The following is a 22,164-nucleotide window of genomic DNA, read 5'->3' as shown; positions in this document are numbered from 1 at the left end:
GCATTTGTCAATAAATCAGACGCTGATGTTATACCCCCCCCCCCCCCCAACAAACCAAAATAGCTCCAACAGACGCACAATGTAGGAATGCTATTCACCCCTGCATGCTAGACCTTTCAGGACCTTTCAGGACCTTTCGGGACCTTTCAAAACAAATGGTGGGTCAGCAGTAATTGTGCCCGGTGCCCAGCACCTCTGCCAACACCACCCTCCAAACTGCTGCCACCCATCGTCATTTTAACTCCACCTGGGATCTGCTTTCCAGGAAGCCGGGGGACTGCGTTGGATTTCATCCAAAGGGAGGAAGATTAGTCTGTCAGGAAATAGCTCTTCTCCAGAGGATCGTTCAGGTGATGATGATGATGATGATGATGATGGTGTTACGTGAGTGTGGTTTTCAGGGTGGTTTGTGGCCTTCGGCATGAGCTGGGATTCTTCTTTTTTTCCCTCGAGTCCCTCTCTCCACCGCAGACTCTACATAGGAAGTGGCGTCATTGGTTTCGTGGACCGATGTTTTAAAACCTTGAGTCAGCCGTCGCCATCTTGGATTATGGCCGTCGCCATCGTGGCTTTTTTTTTTTTTAACTGATGAACATAAATTATCATATTTGGAATGCGGATGCAGCAACAGCGACCTGTCAATCACAGTAAGCCCCGCCCCTAAAGCGTCCCCTGCTTCATGGTCTGTGTGACTCTAAATGACCATAAAGTACTAAATGATGACGTCATGCTGTATAGAAGAAGACTTGAAACTAGAGACTGAGACATAAACTCATGTTCACAATGTTTGGAGGTTGAGTTAGTAAGTCATGGTCCATTTCAAACAGGCCATAAAGCAGCGTATGCTACAAGGTGATTGACAGGCCTCTACTACGGCGTAGACCGGTCTGTTGTCCGGGTTTTTGTTTTCCAATTTTATTTATACCATGCTATAGTTGATTTTCACTTCATGAAAGCTAACTGTATAGCATGTAGTACTTTTAGAAATGTCTCATTCGGCGTTTCTGTAGTCCACAAACCAATTGGTGACATCACGGCGACAACATCCACTAATACAGTACAAAAAAACCTCGGAGTAACACAGCCACACTTTCAAAATAAGAGCCCGAGAAAGCTTGTTGTTTCTTTCGGCTTGGTGAAGAGTGTGTTGTCTGGACGTGTCCTGTTCATATTCCGCTGCAGACGATGTGAGAGTGGTTGCATTTGTGTTTCCCTCAGACCGAAGATGTCCTTAAAGCGGCGGCTGTTGTGCTGTGTTTACTGCGTGGCCGCGCTCTTCCGCAAGCACTGCTTCTCCAACGGAGCTCGGTGAGTCTGTTGAACATCTACATGTTGGAATAGTCCTCTTCATACTCGATTGGAAGCTGTCCTCTCAGGGGGTTCTATAGAACCCATACGGGTGGTACCGAGAAACATCTGTGTTCCACCCAGAACCCTTCTGTGGTTTACTGGTCGCATCGAGAGCCTTCACACTTTCTAGTGGCGCTAGCAAGAACCCACCCAGGAGGTTCTGTTGAGAACCCATTTGTGTTTTTTATAGGGTTTTCTCTCAAAGTCATCCAGGGAGTTCTCCCGAGAACTCTTTTGTATTTCAAGTGTTTGCTCTTGAAGTTGCCCAGTGGCTTCTACACAGAACCTTCATTCCAGAGGTTTCTTCCAGAACCCAACTAATCAGTTCCATTGCAAGGGTTTCCTCTAGGATCTACAAGCGGGTTTTACCAAGAACCTTTTTTATACGTCAAGGGTTATCTATAGAAGTCACAGAGAGGGCTCTTTGGATGGAAAGGGTACTTGATAATAACTTTTATTTATTTATATAGCACCTTTAAAAACAATGTTTACAAAGTGCTCTACAGAGAGTCAATGCAAAACAAATGGAATAGTAAGAAACAAATATAACATTTAAAAATATATATTAAATATATATATATTTTTAAACAGACTAAATAAAAGTTCTGCATGAAAGGACTAGATCACTTAAAAGCTGTTCTAGAAAAAATGGGTTTTAAGAAGTGATTTAAAAGAAGTAATTGAACCCGTAGTCTTACAAAGGGTCTTTCTATTTTTTTTTTGTAAGACTAACAATTTGCATCCAAAGAACCGCTTTTCAAAACCCTTTCTTCAAAAAAGCGATGTCAAGGAGTAAAGCCTCCTGGGTAGAACCTCAGGCCCTCCAGGAACTACCTCTCCTACTACTAAGAGCACGTGTGTCTTGGGCTTTTATTTTGAAAGGTAAGAACCAAAGGAGTGAATCTGATTTGTCAAGTTTGAAAAAGAAGAAATAAAGTTTGCCATCTTTGCTTTCAGACTAAGACTGAAGATGGTTTGATGCGTTTATTAGCGGTGCAAAAAACTCCGAAGATGTGATCTCACGCTGAGGTTTCCTTTTCGCTCCTCCTTCCATTAACTCCCATCCTTTTTCTTCGTTCCCACCCTCCTCTCTCTCTCTACATATCCCCTCCTCCCTCGTCTTCTATATTTCCCTCAGGAATCTGTCGTCAGTCATCCAGCAGCTTTACCAGCGCGCCCTCCGACTGCTGCGCAGCGCTCTCTGAACCACCAAAGAACCCTGATTCCTGAGCTGTGGACCGGTATGCCCTCCAGCGGTGCATTGGCGGTTAGAAGAGGAGAAGAAGAAACAGAGGAAGAGGAGTGGTCCCACTCCACTCTTGGACATTGACGTTTCCACCCACTGCTTTGCATTGGGCTCCGGCTACTGCCTATATTTCAGAATAGGAAGCAAAGGGTCGGAACATTTGTCTTAAAATGGGTATCTGCTGTGTGAGATGCTGGTGAAAAGGCTTTTTAAGGAGTTAACTGCACGCTCTGCCACTATATGAAGGTTCTAGAAACAGGCATGTATCTTCTAGAGGTCTTCACAGTTCCATCTTTTCGTTAAAAAAATCAAAAACCTACCCAATGGATGAATTCATTTTCAAGAAAATATCTGCTATCGTCAAGAAATGATAATCAGTGTCAATCTAAAATGCAGTCGAACCTATATGCTGCTAATCCGTCAAGCTGTCAGAGATAGGTCGCCATGGAGCCCACACTGCTGCCAACTGCGCTCCCTGAAGATATATGATCTAACTTTTGGACAATAAAAAATGATGGAAGCAGGCAGAAGGGTCTACAATATGTGTTTGAAGGATATGTCCAGGAGGTCAAACTGATTCAGAAATGAAAACAGGTTGAAAAGATAAAGATAGAAGCTAAAGTGTAAAAGTGAACCACGACATGACCTGGCGATCCGGACGGATCCTCTTCAATAGACCTTCGGTGCTCCTCGTTCATGAGTTCATTCAGACTTCCTCAGCTGCATACCTTTTGAAGTTTCGGCAAACAAAAACTACTATATAAGCGGTATAATTGCGGTTTGGCGCCATCTAGTGGTGAGATTGCAGATCGCAACGACTGAAACTTCTCCCGAAAATGCAATTGGCCTTTTTCGAGAGCAGGTATTTGGTTTGTCTGTTCGGGGCGACTGTAGATACATGGCAGCATGACAGAGGAGCTGCGTCTTAGAAATAAACGGCTCATTCCAAGCAAACAAAAACACAACGATTCTTATTTTCAGGGGATTATACACAAAATGAAATATATTAAGAATGTTATACGTGTTATGCTATAAGGGCTACACTGTTTCATAAATCCAAATTATTAAGACAAAGAAGTTTGTTGCTTACTTCCTGTTGCTTTTTTTGTGATATCTTTGATTTGTGTGTCGACAACAATACAATTGAGGTGAATTAAATTTAGTTTGGGGTGCTCACGGCAATGAAAAATATTTCTTTGGTAGAAAATACTGTACATTTTTGAGTCATTTGAACAAAACAAGGAAAAAGAACTGCAGATGTTTTGTTTAGCTTAGGACAGTTTCACTTATCTGTTTATTTAGAGGTGTTTCGGTCGTAACAGGTTAAAGGTCAACAACAAGGTGTTCTCGGTTGAGAGATACCTTACCTCTGGGCTATATGACAGTTGGCTATGGAGGTGAAATGAATAATGACTTTTACTTTATGACCGATTTCTCACCCTTAACAGCAGGTAATATAATATTAAATATTTTTTAATAATATAGACAGATCCACTCCGATATTCACATATAATAAAACAGAAACATATTTACTTAAAAAGCCTTTGTTTCATCTTTACACTATCTCTCTATCTATTTATCATGCAACAACATAATTATCACTAATGCAGGAACAGATAATAAATACATATTTTAGGAGGAAAAGAAATACTGTATGTTGTACACCAACCCTCAGAAATACAAAACTTCTGATAAAATTATTATTGTTAATCAGTGTATTTAATTGTGCATCTTATGTTGTGAATTATATTTCCTCTTATTTTTATTTTGCAAAGTGTGTTTAATTTCCCATCTTATTTTCCATTAATTATGGCATTATGTCTCTGATATTCATTCTAGGTCTATTTTTCTATATTGTATTTATTGTATTAAAAGTATTGTACGAATCAAATGTAATATTTATAATATTACTGATATTATAATCACCATATAATTCAACAAAGCCCAGTGGCGGGCCGTGGGCCTGGGGCCTGGGCCTTCAGTGAGGTCCTACACAGTCCCACCCGAATTAATCCACCTCTTATTACTATCATTATGATGCCATGGCTCTAGACCAGGGCTGCTCAATACGTCGATCGCGACCTACCGGTCGATCGCGGCGTAGTATTGGTAGATCGCATGACATTAAAAAAAATTGGCCCGCCCCCGTCATTTTCTCTCTAGCACGTCTTTGTTCATTTATTAAACTAAACAGCCGTCTGATGTTGATCGTATCTACACAACAGCATGTCATTTCTCTCGGCTCTCCGTCTCGCGCGCTGCAGAATGCGCGCATCGGGACGGAGAAAAAGAAGAAGAAAAAAGTCACTTGCACTAGTTTGTTCACTAAACAGGGCATTGTCGCACCCAAAGCAGTTTCACCGTGATGATGAAGACACATAACTATTCACTGAAAATAAAAGAAAGAAAACAAATAATTTGCAACATAGGCTATTTGCCATTTTATTTTGTGCCAAACATACATACACATTTAATAAAAAATAGAATGCATTGTATGCCTACTCACCAAAGACTGATTATTTGAACACAAAATCCATCCTTCTTTCTTTCCTCATTGTGGGTTGAAAAAACAGCTTTGTAGTCCGCGAATTAATTCCTTTATCAAATTCAGTTTCCTAGTTCTGAGGTTTTGCATATACCTGCCCATAGACCCCGCCTCTCAATATTGGTAATCCAATCAAAAGACGTGAACCTGTGCCGGTTCCGGGGCCAGCTAGAAGGCCTACAGGAGCCAACTCTAAAGCTGATTGGTTGACACAACATTGTCATTCCCATTCACTTGAAGCTACCAGCGCCCGCAATGTTGATTCTGCAGGCCTAAGGGCAGATGTTAGCCCCCTGGCAACACACGATGGCTGAATATGATTGGATAAAAGATCTAACAAAAAGACCAGCCCTCCAAATCTCAACCTGGCGCTGGCAGCAGCGCAACCAAGAGGAACGCTATGAAATTAAGAGAATAACTCTTACCCTGGGAAATAATTGAATACATATTTGTGGGAAAATATATTTAGAAAAAAATATATATTCTGATGATGTTTAGGCCAGCAGAGAAGGCCTTGCTGGCCCTGACGGCCCGCCACTGACAAAGCCCCATACTAAAGAGCGAAAGGACGTTTTCACGTTAGAAAGGAAAATAACTGACCAATGGGAGTTCACTCCCTCCAGAAGATGGCGGTAAAGAGCGCGCCTGCTGCCATTAAACCCACAAAGAAGCACAAAGGAGGAGAAAAAAAGAAGAAGAAGAAGAAGAAGCGCTTTCTGGTTTATTTGACATTAACGTTAACTGAAATGAGAAGCTGAGAGCGGACGAGAAGTGCTCTGCTACTTCATTAAAGTCAGGCTGTGCGTGAACTCATGGAGAACCAACTGAAGTAGGAGCTCTCGGATTTCATCGACTCAACAGGTAACTAGGTTACGTGACATTTCGAGCAACGGTTGACAACAGTTGTTACGGACATTTCTGAATGACTGAAAACACCCGATTTTCCGCTTTCAAAAAAATCGTACATCAGCGAAACAGCGAAAATTACAAACGTTCGCGAAAATAAACAACTTTTATAATTTAATTTTTTCGGGACACTTGTCTTCATGCGAAGGGTCAATTCGCGGCCCGCCCACCCCGGCGCATCAGCCAATCACATCGCTCGGAATCCTTTTGATTGACTGAACTCGCAGCCAATGGCTACCCCGCCACAGCTATGACGGCTCTCTCTCTCTCTCTCTCTCGCTCTCGCCGCGGTGTTCGGCGCAGTTCGCGTCTCTTTCCGGCGCAGTTCGCTGGGGATGCTGATGCTGAGGAGCCTCGCCGATCTGTAGCATCGCTCGGTCCTCACTGTTTGCCGCCATGTTGTTCTGCCTGCGGTTGCAGCACTGCGTCGACCTGTGCCTGGGCGGCCTGCTGCTGTGTCTGGTCGCGGGGCTGCAGCAGGTGGACCCGGCCGCCTCCGCAGAGATGATCGAATTGAACTGGAAGCCGTTCATCTACGGGGGGATGGCCTCGATTATCGCAGAATTCGGTAGGCGACGTGATGCACCACCACATCTCGACATGTCATGTGTATATATATTGTTTTTATTAGCAGCACATGTTCAATGCCAATCGTCTTGGTTTATGAAAATGTTTCATCTGCAATGTGCATCCAGCTGAATGCCTGTCAGAGCTTTTCGGTGCACATTTTTGTCCGTCCTGAAATTGCAGATGTTCTCGATTCACCCAAGTTATAAATCAGGTCACTTTTGTAATGTAATTTTAAATAGTAGCGCGGTAATTAAACTGGAAGTTAAGGTTTCATTCGTACAGATCTCGGATCAGTTCGGTCGATGGAAAGATTGACGTATACTTTATTGTCTCCGTGGGAAATTTTAACAGGGAAAAAAGGGAATACAGACGATACTCATGTAAACGCACGCAGTTAAATTGTGATGAATAAGATGTTTTACCCATTGGCCAAGTTGCAACTCTTTTTGTCATGAGCCAAAAAATTTAAAAGTTCTTCCTGTTATTGTTTTCTATGTATATTTATTATGTGTTTTTTTATTTGTTTTGTGTTGCACAAAAAGCGAAGAAGTTCCCGAATGTCAAATCACCCAAATATCTTCACTAAGGGTTTTACTACTTTTTTTTTTACAGCACAGTATTTTATTTAATTTAAAATTTTAGGTTTTTCCTGGTGGGCAGAGGGTCAGGTCTGTCCTTTTGGGTGGTGGTGCTTGATCGTGCCCCTGTCTCCGTGAGCTGTCTGTGGCTGGTGCGTGAGTGTGTGTGATCAGCTGCTCTCAGTGTGATCAATCAGCACTGTGATCGATCATCATTGAACTACACAAAGACTATCTTCACAGTGGGTAAAAACTCCACCCCTACCATTATAATAAAACACTCCTCTCTTTTCCTCTTTCCCCTTTACCAACACTCTCGCCTTCTCGTGACGCGTGACGTCGCGATGCGCCAGTCTGGCCCCACGTGATGCTGCTGCCACCCTTTGATTGAACACCACCCACACATTGATTGAATGCATTCAAACGGAAATCAAAGAAAAGCATTTAAATCAAAAAATAAAAATTCTTATATCTCTATCTCTCTTTTTGATCCATTGTTTGTTTGATGATCACCGATGATTGATGATGTGATTCAGGATTCACCGATCATCATCAATCACGATCACGATCGATCCCCGATCACCGAATTCCGATCGATAATTGCATTATGAAGCATTATTATATGCATTATATATATATAAATATTAAAAAATATCAAAACAAAAAGAAAATATAAATTACTTTTTTTTTGAAATTTTTAAAATTTCCTAATTAAAATGTTAAAATTGTTTGATTAATTGTATTATATGATTGTTATTATTATCAGATATGTATGCATTTTCATTCATTCATTCACATCATCATCATATCTATCATATTAGGACTTAAGACTTTAGGACTTTTTATAAAAATTTTTCTACTTTTTATAAAAAAATTTTTTTATTTTAAAAATGTTTTAATTAATGTTAAAAAAAATTAATATAAATAAAAAGATCAGATCATTGTTATTTTTTATATGTTCATTGTTATTATTTTTATTATATGTTTTTTTTTGATAAACGGTTATTTTGTTTGTTGTTTGTTTCTTTGTTTCTTTGCAAACTAAACTCTAAAAAAAATCCTTGTCCTTAAACTTCAAAATCCCCGCGCGCTCGATGGAATGATCTCGTTTACCGTGCGTGAGCATCAGTCTACAGAGCAGCAGGAGTCGGCTGGTGAGATGAGGAGATTGGGACGGGGGGACGAGGGACGCCGCTCGGTGGATCGGATCCCTGTGACCTCTCCCTCGCCCCTCGCCCCTGTTGTGTCTCTGCCGTTGTGCGCCCCCCGCGCTCACACACACAGGCCTGCCTTCTTTCGTTTTTTTCCCTTCTTCTTTCTGAGTTAATTACAGTTAGCACCAGTCATCATCAGGCATTTATCGCTAACTAGGGCTGGTAGAGAACAAGTTTGTAAAACACAAATATTTTAATAAATAAAAAAAAAAAAATCGGCTAATTTACTGGTCGCGCATGCGCGAGTTGATGAAAAATTTACTCGCACTGTGTCTAATTTTAGGCGCAGTCTGGAGCCCTGATCTTTCTGTTTTCGTTGTTATTTCATTATAAAATGCGTCGTGTTCTGACTCTGATGTAATGATGGAAACTTAACGGTATGAATTTGATATTTTACCAATATTTGGTGCACAATGTCCTGCATCTCGTTTTTGACGCCGCTACATTTATTTTCCTTTTCTATTACGATAGTTCTGTTTTGATTCTTATCCTTATATTTGTTTATTCTTAGGGACGTTTCCCGTTGACCTGACAAAGACTCGCTTACAGGTCCAGGGTCAGTGCCAGTACACGGAGGTGCGCTACAGAGGCATGTTCCACGCCCTCTTCAAGATCAGCAAGGAGGAGGGCATGCGAGCGCTCTACTCCGGGTGAGGAGGCGACTTTTAGGTTCTCGACAAGGACCAACGCGCTTTAGAGCCTCTGTGCGACCACAGAGACCTCCCCCACTGAGGAGCCTCCCCCACTGAGGAGCCTTCATCACTGAGGAGCCTCCCCCACTTTCAGACGTCCAAAGCGGCGCGTGTGCTCTAAGCGATTTAAGATTCAGCTCCGCTTTTGCGTGATGACCAGTGAGCCTGAATTTCAGAACTCTTCCCCAAGACTGGAATGTTGTTGCTCTGAACACGGTCTACCTCCGAGGATTAAAGTGTTTAAACGTCCTTTACTCCTCCTCTTCTTCCTCTCAGGATTTCTCCGGCCCTGTTGAGACAAGCTTCTTACGGGACGATCAAGATAGGAACCTACAACTCCCTGAAGAGGCTGTTTGTGACCAATCCAGAAGGTGAGCGCCGGCCGACTCTTAACTGCGACCGTTTCTGTTGACCTCTCCTTTAAAAAAAAAAAAAAATTTAAATCTCTCATCTTAAAGCTCTCGAGCTGCAGCCTGAACGCAGAGCAGGAGACTCTTCCCAGAGCGGGAACCGTGAAAGCTTTTACGACCATAAGAAGCGCGTCTCCCGCTCAGCAGATGGCCCAACGGCGCTTTGAATATACATAAAAAACTAATCAGGGATCCTCAGTATTAATTTGAAACGCCGACTTTTAGCAACCACAAGGTGGCGACGTCGAGCTCCGGCGCTCGACAGTCGTCTTCTTGGATATCATGAAGGACGACGCTGACGAGTTCTTCATGAACGCATTTAATGTGTGTGTCCACCACGGAAACACGTCCTCTCTGACCTTCAGATGCGTTTGGATATCCCCAATATGAGCTGTGTGTGTGTGTGTGTGTGTTAATATGTCTCGTCTCTTGCAGACGAGACGATGGTCATCAACGTGTTCTGCGGCGTCGTGTCTGGAGTGCTCTCCTCTTCTCTGGCCAACCCCACCGACGTCCTCAAGGTGATCGCGATCAATATCTGGATTCTCCGATCTATAAATCGATATCGAGACCCTGTGATGAAACGCTCCCGTCTGACTCGCCGGCCGCCCCCATCTTTGAACCTAACCCGAATATATTCATCGCTGATGTATTTATTAGACGTGTCAATACATTCATAAACTTTGAAGTATTCCTACTTATTTTCCTTTATTCTTCTTCTTCTCACTAAACCGGTTCAAACTGCAGAAACCGTGACATGAATCGATTATCTTGTTCAATGCTTAATTGTTTGAAGCCATTGATCCAGAACGTGTTCCGATTGCATCCTCGAATGTTGTCTGTGTGTTTTAGATTTTAAAATGAGTTCTCCAGCTCAATGTTTGACCGTTGTTGTTGTTGTTGTGTGTGTTTTGTTCCAGATCCGAATGCAGGCGCAGGGCAGTTTGCTGCAGGGCAGCATGATGTCCAACTTCATGAACATCTACCAGACGGAGGGCACCAGAGGGCTGTGGAGGGTGAGTCACGGTGCCGCTGTGTCCATGTCTTTGTTGTTGTTTATTTTAGTCACGTTTCCTGTTGACTAACAGTAGTTTAGTTTTTGCCAATGAAAGCGTTTTTATTCATCGGATCATGTTGGAACATTTCGGTCGATGTGGAGTCAGAACCACAGACTGGGTATTAGGAGTGGACGTCGTCGTGGCGACGGCCGCCGTTGGTTACATATTTACAGTCGCTATCTTGGCTTTTTTTTTTTTTTTGCAATTAATTAACCACAGTGACCACATCTGGACTGAGGAGGAGCGATGTAGAGACCTGTCAATCACCTGTAGCTCCGCCCCTAAAGCGTCCCCTGCTTCATGGTCTGTTTGACTCTAAATGACCATAAAGTACTAAATGATGACATCATGCTGTATAGAAGAAGACTGGAAACTAGAGACTGAGACATGAACTCATGTTTACTGAGGGAATACATCAAGAGAGAAGTAGAGTCACTATATAGACTTCTATACAACCAGAGGAGCCCCCTGGTGGTCAGGAGAGAGAATGCAGCTTTAACACATGAAGCATAGACTTCTATACAACCAGAGGAGTTGCTTTTTTTTCCAAGTCAGACTTATTCACCTCCTCCTCCTCAGGGTGTCATCCCCACAGCGCAGCGAGCGGCCATCGTCGTCGGGGTGGAACTTCCCGTCTATGACCTAACGAAGAAGCACCTCCTTCAATCGGGCCAGATGGGAGACACTATTTTGACCCATTTTATGTAAGTTTAAACTTTCTCTTTATGCTCTTACATGTCTTTTATATTGCTACTTGTCTATATATATATATATACATAGTTTATCTTTTGGAAGACGTCCTCGGCTCTGACCCGTTCACCTCGTCTTGTGTAGTTCCAGCTTCACGTGCGGCCTGGCCGGGGCGCTGGCCTCCAACCCCGTGGACGTGGTCCGGACCCGCATGATGAACCAGCGGGTTTCGTCGGGCGCCCCCATGTACAAAGGAACGATGGACGGACTGATGCAGACGTGGAAGAACGAGGGCTTCTTCGCCCTCTATAAGGGCTTCTGGCCCAACTGGCTGCGGCTGGGGCCCTGGAACATCATCGTATCCTTCAGAACGGATCAATACCAAACACTCGGTACTGGTCCTCTTCGTAGGATTATTTCTGAGCCCAACATTGTCAAAGACAGATGTTTTATATGCTGTATTAATCTGTATTAACGGGGCCGTCTAGCAGCAATCTAATAGTGCCATAAACTACATAAAGCGATATGAAGCTGTGTGGCCATGAGACAATATAAATATAGTACTGTTTACAATACTGTTTATTGAAATATGGAACGTTTTTAAAGGGACTCCAAAATCAAAAATGCATATTCCTCCTCTTGCCTGAAATTTATCAATTGTAAATACGACATGAAATACTGCCAGATTTTGTCTCAAATTATAAATACGATAGATTTTGTCAAAAATTATAAAAACTATTTTAAATACTTACAGATATTGTCCAAAATTATAAATACGACATAAAATACTGCCAGATGTTGTCCAAAATTATAAATACTACTTTAAATACTGCCAGATGTAAAAAATTATAAATCCTACTTTAAAGACTTCCAGATATTGTCAAAAATTATGAATACTACTTTAAATACTGCCGGATCTTGTCCAAAATTATAAATACGACATAAAATACTGCCACATTTCTGTCCAAAATTATAAATACAACTTTAAATACTGCCAGATGTTGTAAAAAATTCTGAATATGACATAAAATACTGCCAGGCCAAGCTCAAGTTCTAATAATCCTCCCAGATGAACCCTTTAAGGGCTCCGGAGGTCCAGCCAGGTAGCGGACGTGTTACTTTTCAGCGTTTTTCAACCGTCCAGTCATGAGGGAGAACGCCGTCAACGTCGTCCAATCGAGAAGCTCGTTCAGATTGTTCTTGTAAGAGTCTGAAAACATTGTGAATCTAAACCCCGTCAGTGTCTCCTCTCCTGAACACCTGCGTTCCGTTACTCTTCCTCAACGCCTGCTCCAGTTCTTCATCACCTTCGAGCAGCTGAAGAAGCTCCCGTTCTAACCGGAGCAGGAAGTGGGACTTCGCCGCGGCACCGGGAGCGTGTTCACACCTCCCCGTCACGATGACGCACCGCTGCGATTAGTCACCTCCCCACGCTCTTCCAAATTGTATGTTTCTTTCTTTTCTTCATCGCAGCGCGTTTCCTTTTTGTTGTTGTTTTTTTATCGTCACTGGTTGCGTTCTCGTCTCGCTCTCCTCCGGCACGCCGCCGGGCAGCGAGATGTTCCCGTTGTAGCAGATCACGGGGAAAAAAAAGCTGAGTTCACCAACCGACGACGGAGTTGGTGAACTGTCGGCCTGACGGACGGACGGACGCGACGCTTGTGAATGTTTTTCGACCCTCGGAGAAAAGAACAGAAAACGGGGACATTTAATTCCTTTGATGAGCGAATGTCATTTCGGACGAGCGTGGTTTTACGAGGTTTAAAACAAATTACTTGACATTTTTAAAGTGGATGGCGCGTAGTGTGTTTTGACGGCGTAGCTAGTCACATTTGGTTGAATATGCTGATTGTTCGCGGTCTTTTATGGACGCGACTACATCCTGACGTGGTGTGAGGTTCAGCCCACTTTCCAAAAGTGTAAGTTTGTAAACTTATACAAATCCGAGAATCAAACTTATAACTTTATATGTTGTACGTTAGCTGTCTCTGAAAAGTACCACGTTCATCTGAGAACGTCTTGTCGCAAATGTATTATTTCATATTCGAAGGATTTTAAAATTTATTTCAAGTAAATTTTCCATTTATTATTTTGATCGACTTTAGTCGCTGAAACTTTGAAGGATCTTTTTCTCTGAATATCCCCCATCTCCCACAGCTCTGTATTATTAGTAGTAGTATTATCATTATTATTATTATGTTTTGGTACCTGCAGTGACCCCAACACGCCGTCCTGAACCTGACACTCAACATGTTGAGCTGCATCCCCAAAATACCCTTTTGTGGGTCAGTTGCTCCAAAAGAATGACTCGCACCGGAAGCTAACTTAACTATTGGCGCGCTAGCCGGCGATCCGGTAGAGTTCGCTGCACGTCGATGTGGAAGTTCCGGTCGGTCGAGGCGAAGCCACGAAGAGGAAACACTCGAGCGGAGCGCTGCAAGCCGTCACCAGATTTTAACTCGATAGCGTTCGACGAGTTCTCTCCGCGGCGCGCGTATAACTCATTTCAAATGAAGTTATATTTGCTGCGTATTATTTAGAGTGACCTCGCTCTGCATCGCCGACCCTGTTTATGCGTTATTGAATCGGTTAGTTTGAAGGTTTTTCTTGAAAAGCTTCTCGAGCCGGATTATTCAACCGATGTGTTTCCCTGTCAAGCTGCAGCCACACGCCACACGCACTCTCCGCCGACGTCGGCTCGGCTTCGTTTCTGTGAGCTCGGCTTCATTCATGTCACGTTTGTTATTTATATCGCCTCCTGGATTGTTTTTGTTTATTGTCCTCTGATGGAGAGGCACTCGACAGGTTTCCCCCACCCCATTAAAAACGCCCATGAAATGTCACACCCTGATTTATATTTATTTATTTATTTTATTCACCTGCAGAATCCAAAATCACACCGATTTGTAAACGCCGTCTCGAGTCACCAACATGTGTATGTTGGTGACTCAAATTATTTGAGATGAGATTCCTCTGTTTCTGAAGTGAAAAGTGATTTCAACACAATCCTGTTACAGCGTCACGTTGACGCCCCTCTGACGACGCCTCGCTCGTACTGGACAGCCGCTAAATCTGCACAAATGAGACAAAGATCCTAACTCTCAAATGCACCGTTTAACGTCTCTGTGCTCCTGTGATATTTGCATGTTTTGTTTTTATTTATCTGGTAATTTGCAGCAAAAACAGCCCAATTCACAAATATCAGCGGTTGGCCGTGGACGGACACAGAGGTGACACACAGTCACTCACGTCACATGATCCTCCCGGAGGGGACGCACAAAAGACAGATTGTTTAATAAACTAATATTTAGATATTTACCCTCTATCTGCAAAAAAAATTGCACTCAGATGCAGAACTTTATGGGACAATTTATACACTTTTTTTCTTTGTGGATTAGCCCACATGTGTGTTTCTTTATTTATTTAGTTTTTGTAACTCCACTAATGAGAACTTGAAGAACAATAAATTGGAGTTTAACATTTTAAAAAGCAGTTCCAAGACACTTCCGTGAGGAAATGTGACGTCTCAATCTGAGCCGGTTAAAGCGTCTATCGACATTTATACGTTAATAGACTTATATTTACGTTTATTCCAGACGAACATGGACACATTTGTTAAACAAATGTTGGCAACTTCATCCTGCTGAGATCAGCTAAGCCAGGTTTGAGTAATCTTCACTGTTTTTAAACAAAACTGGAAAAAAAAGTCATGTTGAATTTGAGTGAATGAGCGCTTCCTTTTTTTAATACAACTATTTCCAAACATCGGCTTATAAACTCTCACAACTCGTGCGGAATAATCCAAGTTTAATTTACCCAGTCGTATGATCACATCTTCACAAAAAACCTCACCATTTAAAATGCAGCAACAGAAGCTGGAGCTGTTTTAAATAGTGATGTATTTACTTTGTGCAAAGATGCATGCGTTTAAACGCGCCCCCATTCACTTCCATTCTTCATCTCTGTTTCCTTTATATGTAAACGGTGCTTCTTCAATAAATGTCTATCACTAAAACAGTGTGTCTCCGTTGTGTATACACTCACAAACAATTCAACTAAGAGTACGATTCTGAAAATGTGAAGCTCGTGTATAACGGGAAAAGAACCTCCTGAATACAATTCCCATGTTTTCACTCGAATATAATTTATAAATCAACCAATCCATTTTAAGGATTGCTAACAGAGATCTGAGATGCATCTCAAACACAGATGTGTAATTACCAGATTGAGAGAAAAGCCAGCAACGTATAAAATAGTGTCATTGCATATTGTATTTTAGGACGGAATATTAGAGGACCGAGACTAGAGCCCTGTGGTACACCAATACTAATGGAAATAAAAGATTATCCTGGATGGAAATCTAAAGGTTGTCACGTTTTAACTTACAATAAGGTTTTTTTCTCGTTCACTATTATTTCTGATTAAGAGTCTCTGGTTGAACATTACCAGCATGTTTCACACTGATGGGACTTTGAAAGCTCCAGAAACGGTTAAGACATTGACCGTGAGTCCCGATTATTTTAGAGAGCGTAATAAAGAAATGTTACCGCCAAAATCCCGGTGCCCGCAATGAGCGCGCTAACAGAGGAGCACATTTCTCGTTCTTCTGATGAACTGACCGCGATTGTAAAGCACTTTATCTCGATTGATCGAGAGACGGGAAATCGATACCTCGAAGAGAGCGAGATGTTTCGGTGTTTCTAATCTGAACTCCTCGATGTCGATGCTTTTCTGTTGTTGAATAGCAGTTGTAGCATTAAAATGTCTGATTGTTCTTTTTCATTTTTCGGTTTGCTTTTGGTCCGTTTCACTGATCAAAATCAAGATGTCGACTTATTGATTTGGTATCGGCATCATTCCTCCAGACGTCGCGTGTTCTCCGCACATTTAGTGTAATTGTTTATTAATTAATTTGTTTGTTCACCCACTTCTATCAAGATGCTTCAGTCGAAACAAAAATGTTTGTCGTTCTAATTTAAAATGTTTTAAGGTTTTTTTTCTGACGAGAAGAGAACGATTTATTATAATGTACATTTTTGCATTGATTTTACGGTGGGACTTTTTCAGTGTTTTTGAGGTTGTTGTTTTTTTGGCTTTATATCAATTCGATGTTCACTCAAATAAAATATATGCTGTGATTGTTCTGTATCGGTTTGTGTCTCCTTCCTCGTCTGTTTTGGGGCGTCGATCAACGTCCTGGATTTTAATATTTAAAGATAGCTGGTATTTCATTTGCATGTTTTTGTGTATTGACTAACGGGGACACAGTTTATTTTAAATTGGTCCTCAACTCCTCACGGTTCGTCCAATAAAAGCCCAATCGGGGGCATTTTTCCTTTCTCTGAAATTATTTTGCAAGTCGATATTACTGTGTGTGTGTGTGTGTTTTACAATGCAAATATTAAAGGCCGAAAAAGCTTCATATTTGTTTTATTTCAGAACGAGGTTGATGGAAAAGAGGCAACTCAACAAAAAAGTTAAATATATCTAAAAAAAAATGTCGACAAGTATTACAAATTGTTTTTTAAAATTCATTTTGCTAATGAGCGCACTCTATTATCCTCGACATAGAACACTGGAGAGTGAGTCGGGCATCGTGAGGGATTTTGCAAGTCATCTCGTCTCAAGAATGCACCGATTACCATCTGGTGGTCAAAGGTCTCCACAACACTGTTTTGTTGTTTTGGCCAGACTGACACTTGTAAGAGGAAAACGATCCTCTGAGCAGCTGTCGTTGAAGAACAGAAGGAATCAGCAAATTAATCGGAAGCTTAGCATCAAGAAGTGCGAATTTAAAAAAGGAAAAAGTTCCTGTTTCTGTTAAGTGCACAAACACACTCGCAAAAAGATGGAATATTAACAGCTATTCGTACACCAAGAGACGGCCAGTATCGGGTTTGGAATTGGATCAATAAATATCAGATGGACACAATATGGAGAAACAAAAGGTAATGGTGGTTTTTGTTCTGAAAAGGACTTTTCAGATTATGTAGGAAGAATATAACTGAATTGGGTTGCGATAAACATGTCATACAAATACATACAGAATGTTGGCCTGTAAAAACAACATTGTGTTTGTATAGTGTAAAACTCTTCAATTCCACCACCGAGTCGACTGCAGAGGCCCCAAAATATTTAGAGCCCAAATGTTGTGTTTCAAAAAGAAGTGTGTGTCATTGATGCACATTTTAAAAAACGAAGTGTATTTGGGGAGGAAATAGTTGTAACAGTGTTCTCCTCTGGCATGTAACACAGACTTTGACTAAACACACGTTGTATTCAGGTTATTCTTCTTTTGGGGCCAAAACTGACAAATGTAAATAATACATTTAATGTCTGAATTCTACTCTTTTTGTCTGTAAAATAGTCATTAAAGGAAAGAAAGAAAATCAACATGGTGACCCCAAACTTTTGACTGGCTTTGAATATATATATGGATTAAAACATTAACAACTTTAAAGAATATAAATATAGTAATATGTATATACTTATACGAATATAAATATATAGATTTTAAAAAAGAATAAAATATATATATAATTAAATTAAACTTCTTTTGTATCTAAATTAATATTTTTATTTATATTCTTCAGTTTGTATTTATTTTATTTATATATATATATTGTTATATATATTTGTTTTTTATTCTTTTATATATAATATATTAATATGTTTATATATATGTATGTATATTTATATTCTTTGACGTTTTTATTTATATATATTTTTATATATAGTAATTCATATATATTTATATATTATGTATCTATATATTGTAATCAATCACACACACACACACACACGTGATGTAATCAGGTGAACGAGCTGCAGGTGTGTGAGCTCGGCCCCTCTATTAAAGCCGCATGAGAAGCTGAGCAGAGAGTTTCAGTGTCTGATGTGTGTGAAGCGGGAACAACAAGCGGCTGCGGCGCAAACATTCAGACACATGTAGACGTATACGTTTTATTTTATCCGTGTGATTAGTAATCAGAGCTGAGTTTTCTCTAGAACTCCAACAGCAAATATGTTTGCTTGAGTTTGTCCGGCTTCCAGTTAGTTTTAAGTCTCTTTGTTTGTTTTTTCCCAGAAGGACACACGTTTTATTCTCCGAGGAGGTTTTTGTTCCTTTTTCTTTTAACCGCGTCAGGTCATCGATTCGTTGATAAAACTTGGAGGTCACGGAGCTATGAAGGAGGAGATCGCTGCCGCCGTGTTCTTCGTGGCCCGGCTGGTGAAGAGGTACGGCTGCCTGGACAACGACGGCAGGGAGCGCTTCGCCGCCGCCCTCACCGCGGTTCTGTTCGAGAACTACAAGAACCACTGGCACCCCAACGCACCCACCAAGGGTCAGGCCTACAGGTCAGCGGCCTCTTGCTCTCGCAGTGCTCTCCTGTAGGCTTCTTCCCTTGTTTTCCCTGTGAACGTTTTTGTTCTGTTTCTTGGGAGTTTTTCCTGATGTGAGGTCAAAGGTCAGGGATGTCGTATGTTTACAGATTGTACAATCTTTGGTATTGGGCTATATAAAATAAACTAAAATGAATTAAATTAATTAAATTCACCCGTTTGGGCCCAAAATGTATGTTTAGGTTCCTTTTTAGGTGGAAGAGGAGACTTTTTATTTATTGTGCCTTTTTTTAAATTTATCTTGAGACTTATCGTTTCTTTTTTTGATGGTTTCTGTTAATGAATTTAATATTCATAAAAAGCTGAAAATGTCCGCGACAGACTTTTAACGCTCTTCAATTTGACAGATCTCAACCCTCAGGTGTGTTGATTTGGACCCTCCTGAATTTGAGACTAGGACTGTGGAGGGGGACACACACACACACACATTCTGACTTGTGTCCTGTTTTTATGGCTCATTCGTTAACTGGAGTTTGCCTCATTGATGATTTTTGGACCTGCGACCTCTCGGCCCTGAGACCGCGTTGTGCGTTTCCTGTTCCAGGTGTCTGCGTGTGAACCGGCTGCAGCTGCAGGACCCGGTGCTGCGGCAGGCCTGCGACCGGAGCCCGGTTCGCTACGAGGATCTGGGCCTCCCGCTGGAGCTGACTGTGTGGGTCGACCCTGGAGAGGTGTCCTGCAGGTCAGACCTCTGGTTTACTGGCGAAGATTTTACTTTCACTTTGTTTTGTTTTTTATTACAACTTTAAAAAGTGAAATGAACTACAGGTTTTAAATTGGTTTAAGTGGATTTCTTTGCTGCCAGTCTTTATGCTCAGCTAAGCTGCTAGCTTCATGTTGCGAGAGTAGAAAAACATTTGCAAGAAAGTTATCAAGTTTGTCCGAAAAATAAAGAGAAACGACACTTGCGGCAGTTTTTATATTTGCCTTAATTCATAAACTTAAAACATGTGACACTTTAAGAACATGTTTTAATTGTCAAACATCATTTGTATAATTGATGAACAATTAAAATGGGATCAAATAATAATTTATTTCGGCATTTAGCAGCGTTACCGGACATGTTTTGTTTTTTCCTGAAATAAGATCCCATGGCGGTCAACAGGAAGGGGCGGGGCTTCAACGCTACGCTGTCTGTGTTTTGGGATTTTTTTTGCACCAACTAGGTCTCACTCTTTCTTGTCCGCACAGGGTTTGGCTAACGTCGCAAATTTAGCAAGACATGCTAACGGAGGTGTTTGACATCAGTAGTTCCACAACACTAAATTGTCCTCCTGTGAAAACCTGTTTTTATAACTGTTCGTTCTTCTCTGCAGGTACGGCGAACGAAGCGCGCCGTTCTGCGTCTCCGTGGTGACCGGCTGCCGCAGAGCGGACGGACAATTTTCCCGCCGCATCCACGACGCCGTGGAGCGGGCGAGCCTCGACGTCCAATCGGGAAGCTCCTCGGACGAGGAGGACCTGGGCGTGGACAACAGCATGAGCAGCGGCAACCTGTCGGCCCTTTGCCCCTTTTCGGTCGCTCCCGGCAACACGGAGCCCAAAACCATCCCAACGGTCAGCAACCCCAACAGCGTCTACCGGGTAAGACGCTTTCTGGACTGTACCATGTCGTAGAAATGATTATTAATACTGGTGAGACCCTTTCTGGACTGTACCATGTTGTGGAAATGTTTATTAATACTGGTGAGACCCTTTATTGACTGTACCATGTTGTGGAAATGATTTTTAATGCTGGTAAGACGCTCTATGGACTGGACCATGTTGTAGGAATCATTAATACTGGTGAGACCCTTTATGGAATGTACCATGTTGTAGAAATCATTATTAATACTGGTAAGACGCTTTATGGACTGGACCATGTTGTAGAAATCATTATTAATACTGGTAAGACGCTTTATGGACTGGACCATGTTGTAGGAAATTATTTGTAATGCTGGTAAGACGCTTTATGGACCGTACCATGTTGTCGAAAATATTATGAAAACGTTTCACCATGTAGTCGGTCAGTGTTGCGATAGAATCTTGTGTCATATTAAGAAAATTAAGTTTTGTAAACTATGTTTGGATATTCAAAGTATGCATTTAAAATGTATACTTACTTGCACAAATTTCCCAAAAATAAATATGAAGATTTGTTAAAGCCAGGTTAAAAATGTTGTTGGCGTATAAGTCAATGTTTCTACTGGGGGAATTTTGGCGACTCGTAAAATACTATATCTCCATGTTTCTGGTGATGACATGTTGTATGAGTGAGATCTGGCGGTGCGAGCCACTGGAGCGAAGCATCTGGCCCTCGTGCTGGAGACGTGCCTCTGAGATGTTTTGTGACTGGATTGTCGTTGAGGGTTTCTTGACGTTTCCTTCTGCTCCCCTCGTCCTCAGTTCAGTGAGTTTTCTCCGGGCGCCCCTCAGACCTGGCTGAGGGACAAGAGGAAGGCCGACTCCTTCCCGCCTCACCCTCCTCCCCCAGTCGGAGGTCCCACCTCCCAGTTCTCCACCCAGAAAAGTTTCAAGTCCTTTCGCGCCACCTTCACCTTCGCCGGGCCTCGCGTCGACAAATACCACTGGGTCAGCAAATCCCGATAGCTCGCCAGCAACCGGAATCTGGTGCGTCCACGCAACGTCGACTCCCGTTTGAGGGGGAAAGATTAAGGACGGTTTGCTCTGCTTAAAGGATCAAGTTTACTCTTTGTATACAATTTAAGTGTTAATGATTTAACGTAATGCTATTTAAGCACGATTTTAAACTTTGAAAACGGTCGCGTATTTTAAATGATTATCCATTCTATGTGTATTTTGTTTTTAACTAAAATTAAAGTAACATTTAACTGTCATTGAAAAGAAATAAATGCATCCGTGTCAGCTCTGCTGGTTCTAAAAAGTGTCTCCTTTTATTTATTTAAGGGGGGGGGGGTGGATTTTGCACATTAATTTATGCCGTTGTTTACATTTGACATAAAGCTCGACATAATTCTGGGCCCATAATTGCAAAAACAAAAGGAAAATGTAAACTATGGTCATGTATCACAACCTTATGATTCACTGACAGACGGCAGTAACTGGTGTGTCCGCTCAGACTTTATAAAGTGTTGCAGCACTTTCTGCACACTTGGACCGAGGTAGTTCCCCGTGATCACTGTTGTGATGTTGCATACTGGTTTACCACCTGGGGGCGGAGCTTCTGTCCTTTTCTACCAGAAAACAAATGCTCTGTGGACACTTGAGCTGTATTCCAAATGGCACACTTTTTATTTTTAGTACACGCTGCAGCTGTCAAACGTCTGTTCACTTTGGATGTACTAGTTCATGGCAAGGCACCTTGAACTTTGACAACCGTTTGTATCTGCTGCTCAGGATTGTGGGTCAGGATCGACACAAGTAGAACGTTCTGGTAATTTTTAGGATGCTCCATGTAAATATTACTTGTGTAAAAGTAATATTATATTCCAGGCTAAATTTACATAGGCTTCAAGATTAAAGGTGAAACAAAAACTAATA

General features: G+C 41.7%; 2 protein-coding genes across 5 annotated transcripts; both read left to right on the top strand.

Annotated features, from left to right (window-relative positions):
• The first annotated feature begins 5,857 nt into the window (after positions 1-5,857).
• slc25a14 (solute carrier family 25 member 14) lies at positions 5,858-16,679 on the top strand. 4 transcript variants are annotated; one of them, XM_056411531.1, is made up of 9 exons: positions 5,858-6,002; positions 6,468-6,615; positions 8,921-9,059; positions 9,378-9,472; positions 9,947-10,032; positions 10,432-10,527; positions 11,149-11,273; positions 11,404-11,617; positions 12,556-16,679. In XM_056411531.1, exons 2-9 carry the CDS (start codon positions 6,552-6,554, stop codon positions 12,595-12,597), a joined length of 861 nt encoding a protein of 286 aa, XP_056267506.1. In that variant the 5' UTR covers positions 5,858-6,002; positions 6,468-6,551; the 3' UTR covers positions 12,598-16,679. The 4 variants fall into 4 exon arrangements, with proteins under 4 accessions (XP_056267506.1, XP_056267505.1, XP_056267504.1 ...); XM_056411530.1 differs by having other exon boundaries at positions 6,373-6,615; XM_056411529.1 differs by having other exon boundaries at positions 6,351-6,615.
• Positions 16,680-18,445: 1,766 nt separating this feature from the next.
• On the top strand, positions 18,446-21,406 carry btg4 (B-cell translocation gene 4). The gene is made up of 4 exons (XM_056411499.1): positions 18,446-18,618; positions 19,208-19,345; positions 19,980-20,247; positions 21,049-21,406. Exons 1-4 carry the CDS (start codon positions 18,446-18,448, stop codon positions 21,250-21,252), a joined length of 783 nt encoding a protein of 260 aa, XP_056267474.1. The 3' UTR covers positions 21,253-21,406.
• The last annotated feature ends 758 nt before the right edge of the window (positions 21,407-22,164 follow it).

This window comes from Pseudoliparis swirei, chromosome 3, assembly GCF_029220125.1.
Source record: "Pseudoliparis swirei isolate HS2019 ecotype Mariana Trench chromosome 3, NWPU_hadal_v1, whole genome shotgun sequence".
Taxonomy (NCBI): Eukaryota; Metazoa; Chordata; class Actinopteri; order Perciformes; family Liparidae; genus Pseudoliparis; species Pseudoliparis swirei.
This window is presented reverse-complemented; position numbering and strand designations above follow the sequence as displayed.

What these genes read in the sequence shown, in the direction of transcription:
- btg4 (XM_056411499.1), top strand. Translation starts at nt 18,446, where the DNA reads ATGAAGGAGGAGATCGCTGCCGCCGTGTTCTTCGTGGCCCGGCTGGTG. An exon ending in ACCAAGGGTCAGGCCTACAG is followed by an intron (nt 18,619 to 19,207) that starts GTCAGCGGCCTC and finishes TTCCTGTTCCAG; the next exon opens with GTGTCTGCGTGTGAACCGGC. An exon ending in CCTGGAGAGGTGTCCTGCAG is followed by an intron (nt 19,346 to 19,979) that starts GTCAGACCTCTG and finishes TCTTCTCTGCAG; the next exon opens with GTACGGCGAACGAAGCGCGC.
- slc25a14 (XM_056411530.1), top strand. Translation starts at nt 6,444, where the DNA reads ATGTTGTTCTGCCTGCGGTTGCAGCACTGCGTCGACCTGTGCCTGGGC. An exon ending in ATGCGAGCGCTCTACTCCGG is followed by an intron (nt 9,060 to 9,377) that starts GTGAGGAGGCGA and finishes TCTTCCTCTCAG; the next exon opens with GATTTCTCCGGCCCTGTTGA. An exon ending in GTTTGTGACCAATCCAGAAG is followed by an intron (nt 9,473 to 9,946) that starts GTGAGCGCCGGC and finishes CGTCTCTTGCAG; the next exon opens with ACGAGACGATGGTCATCAAC.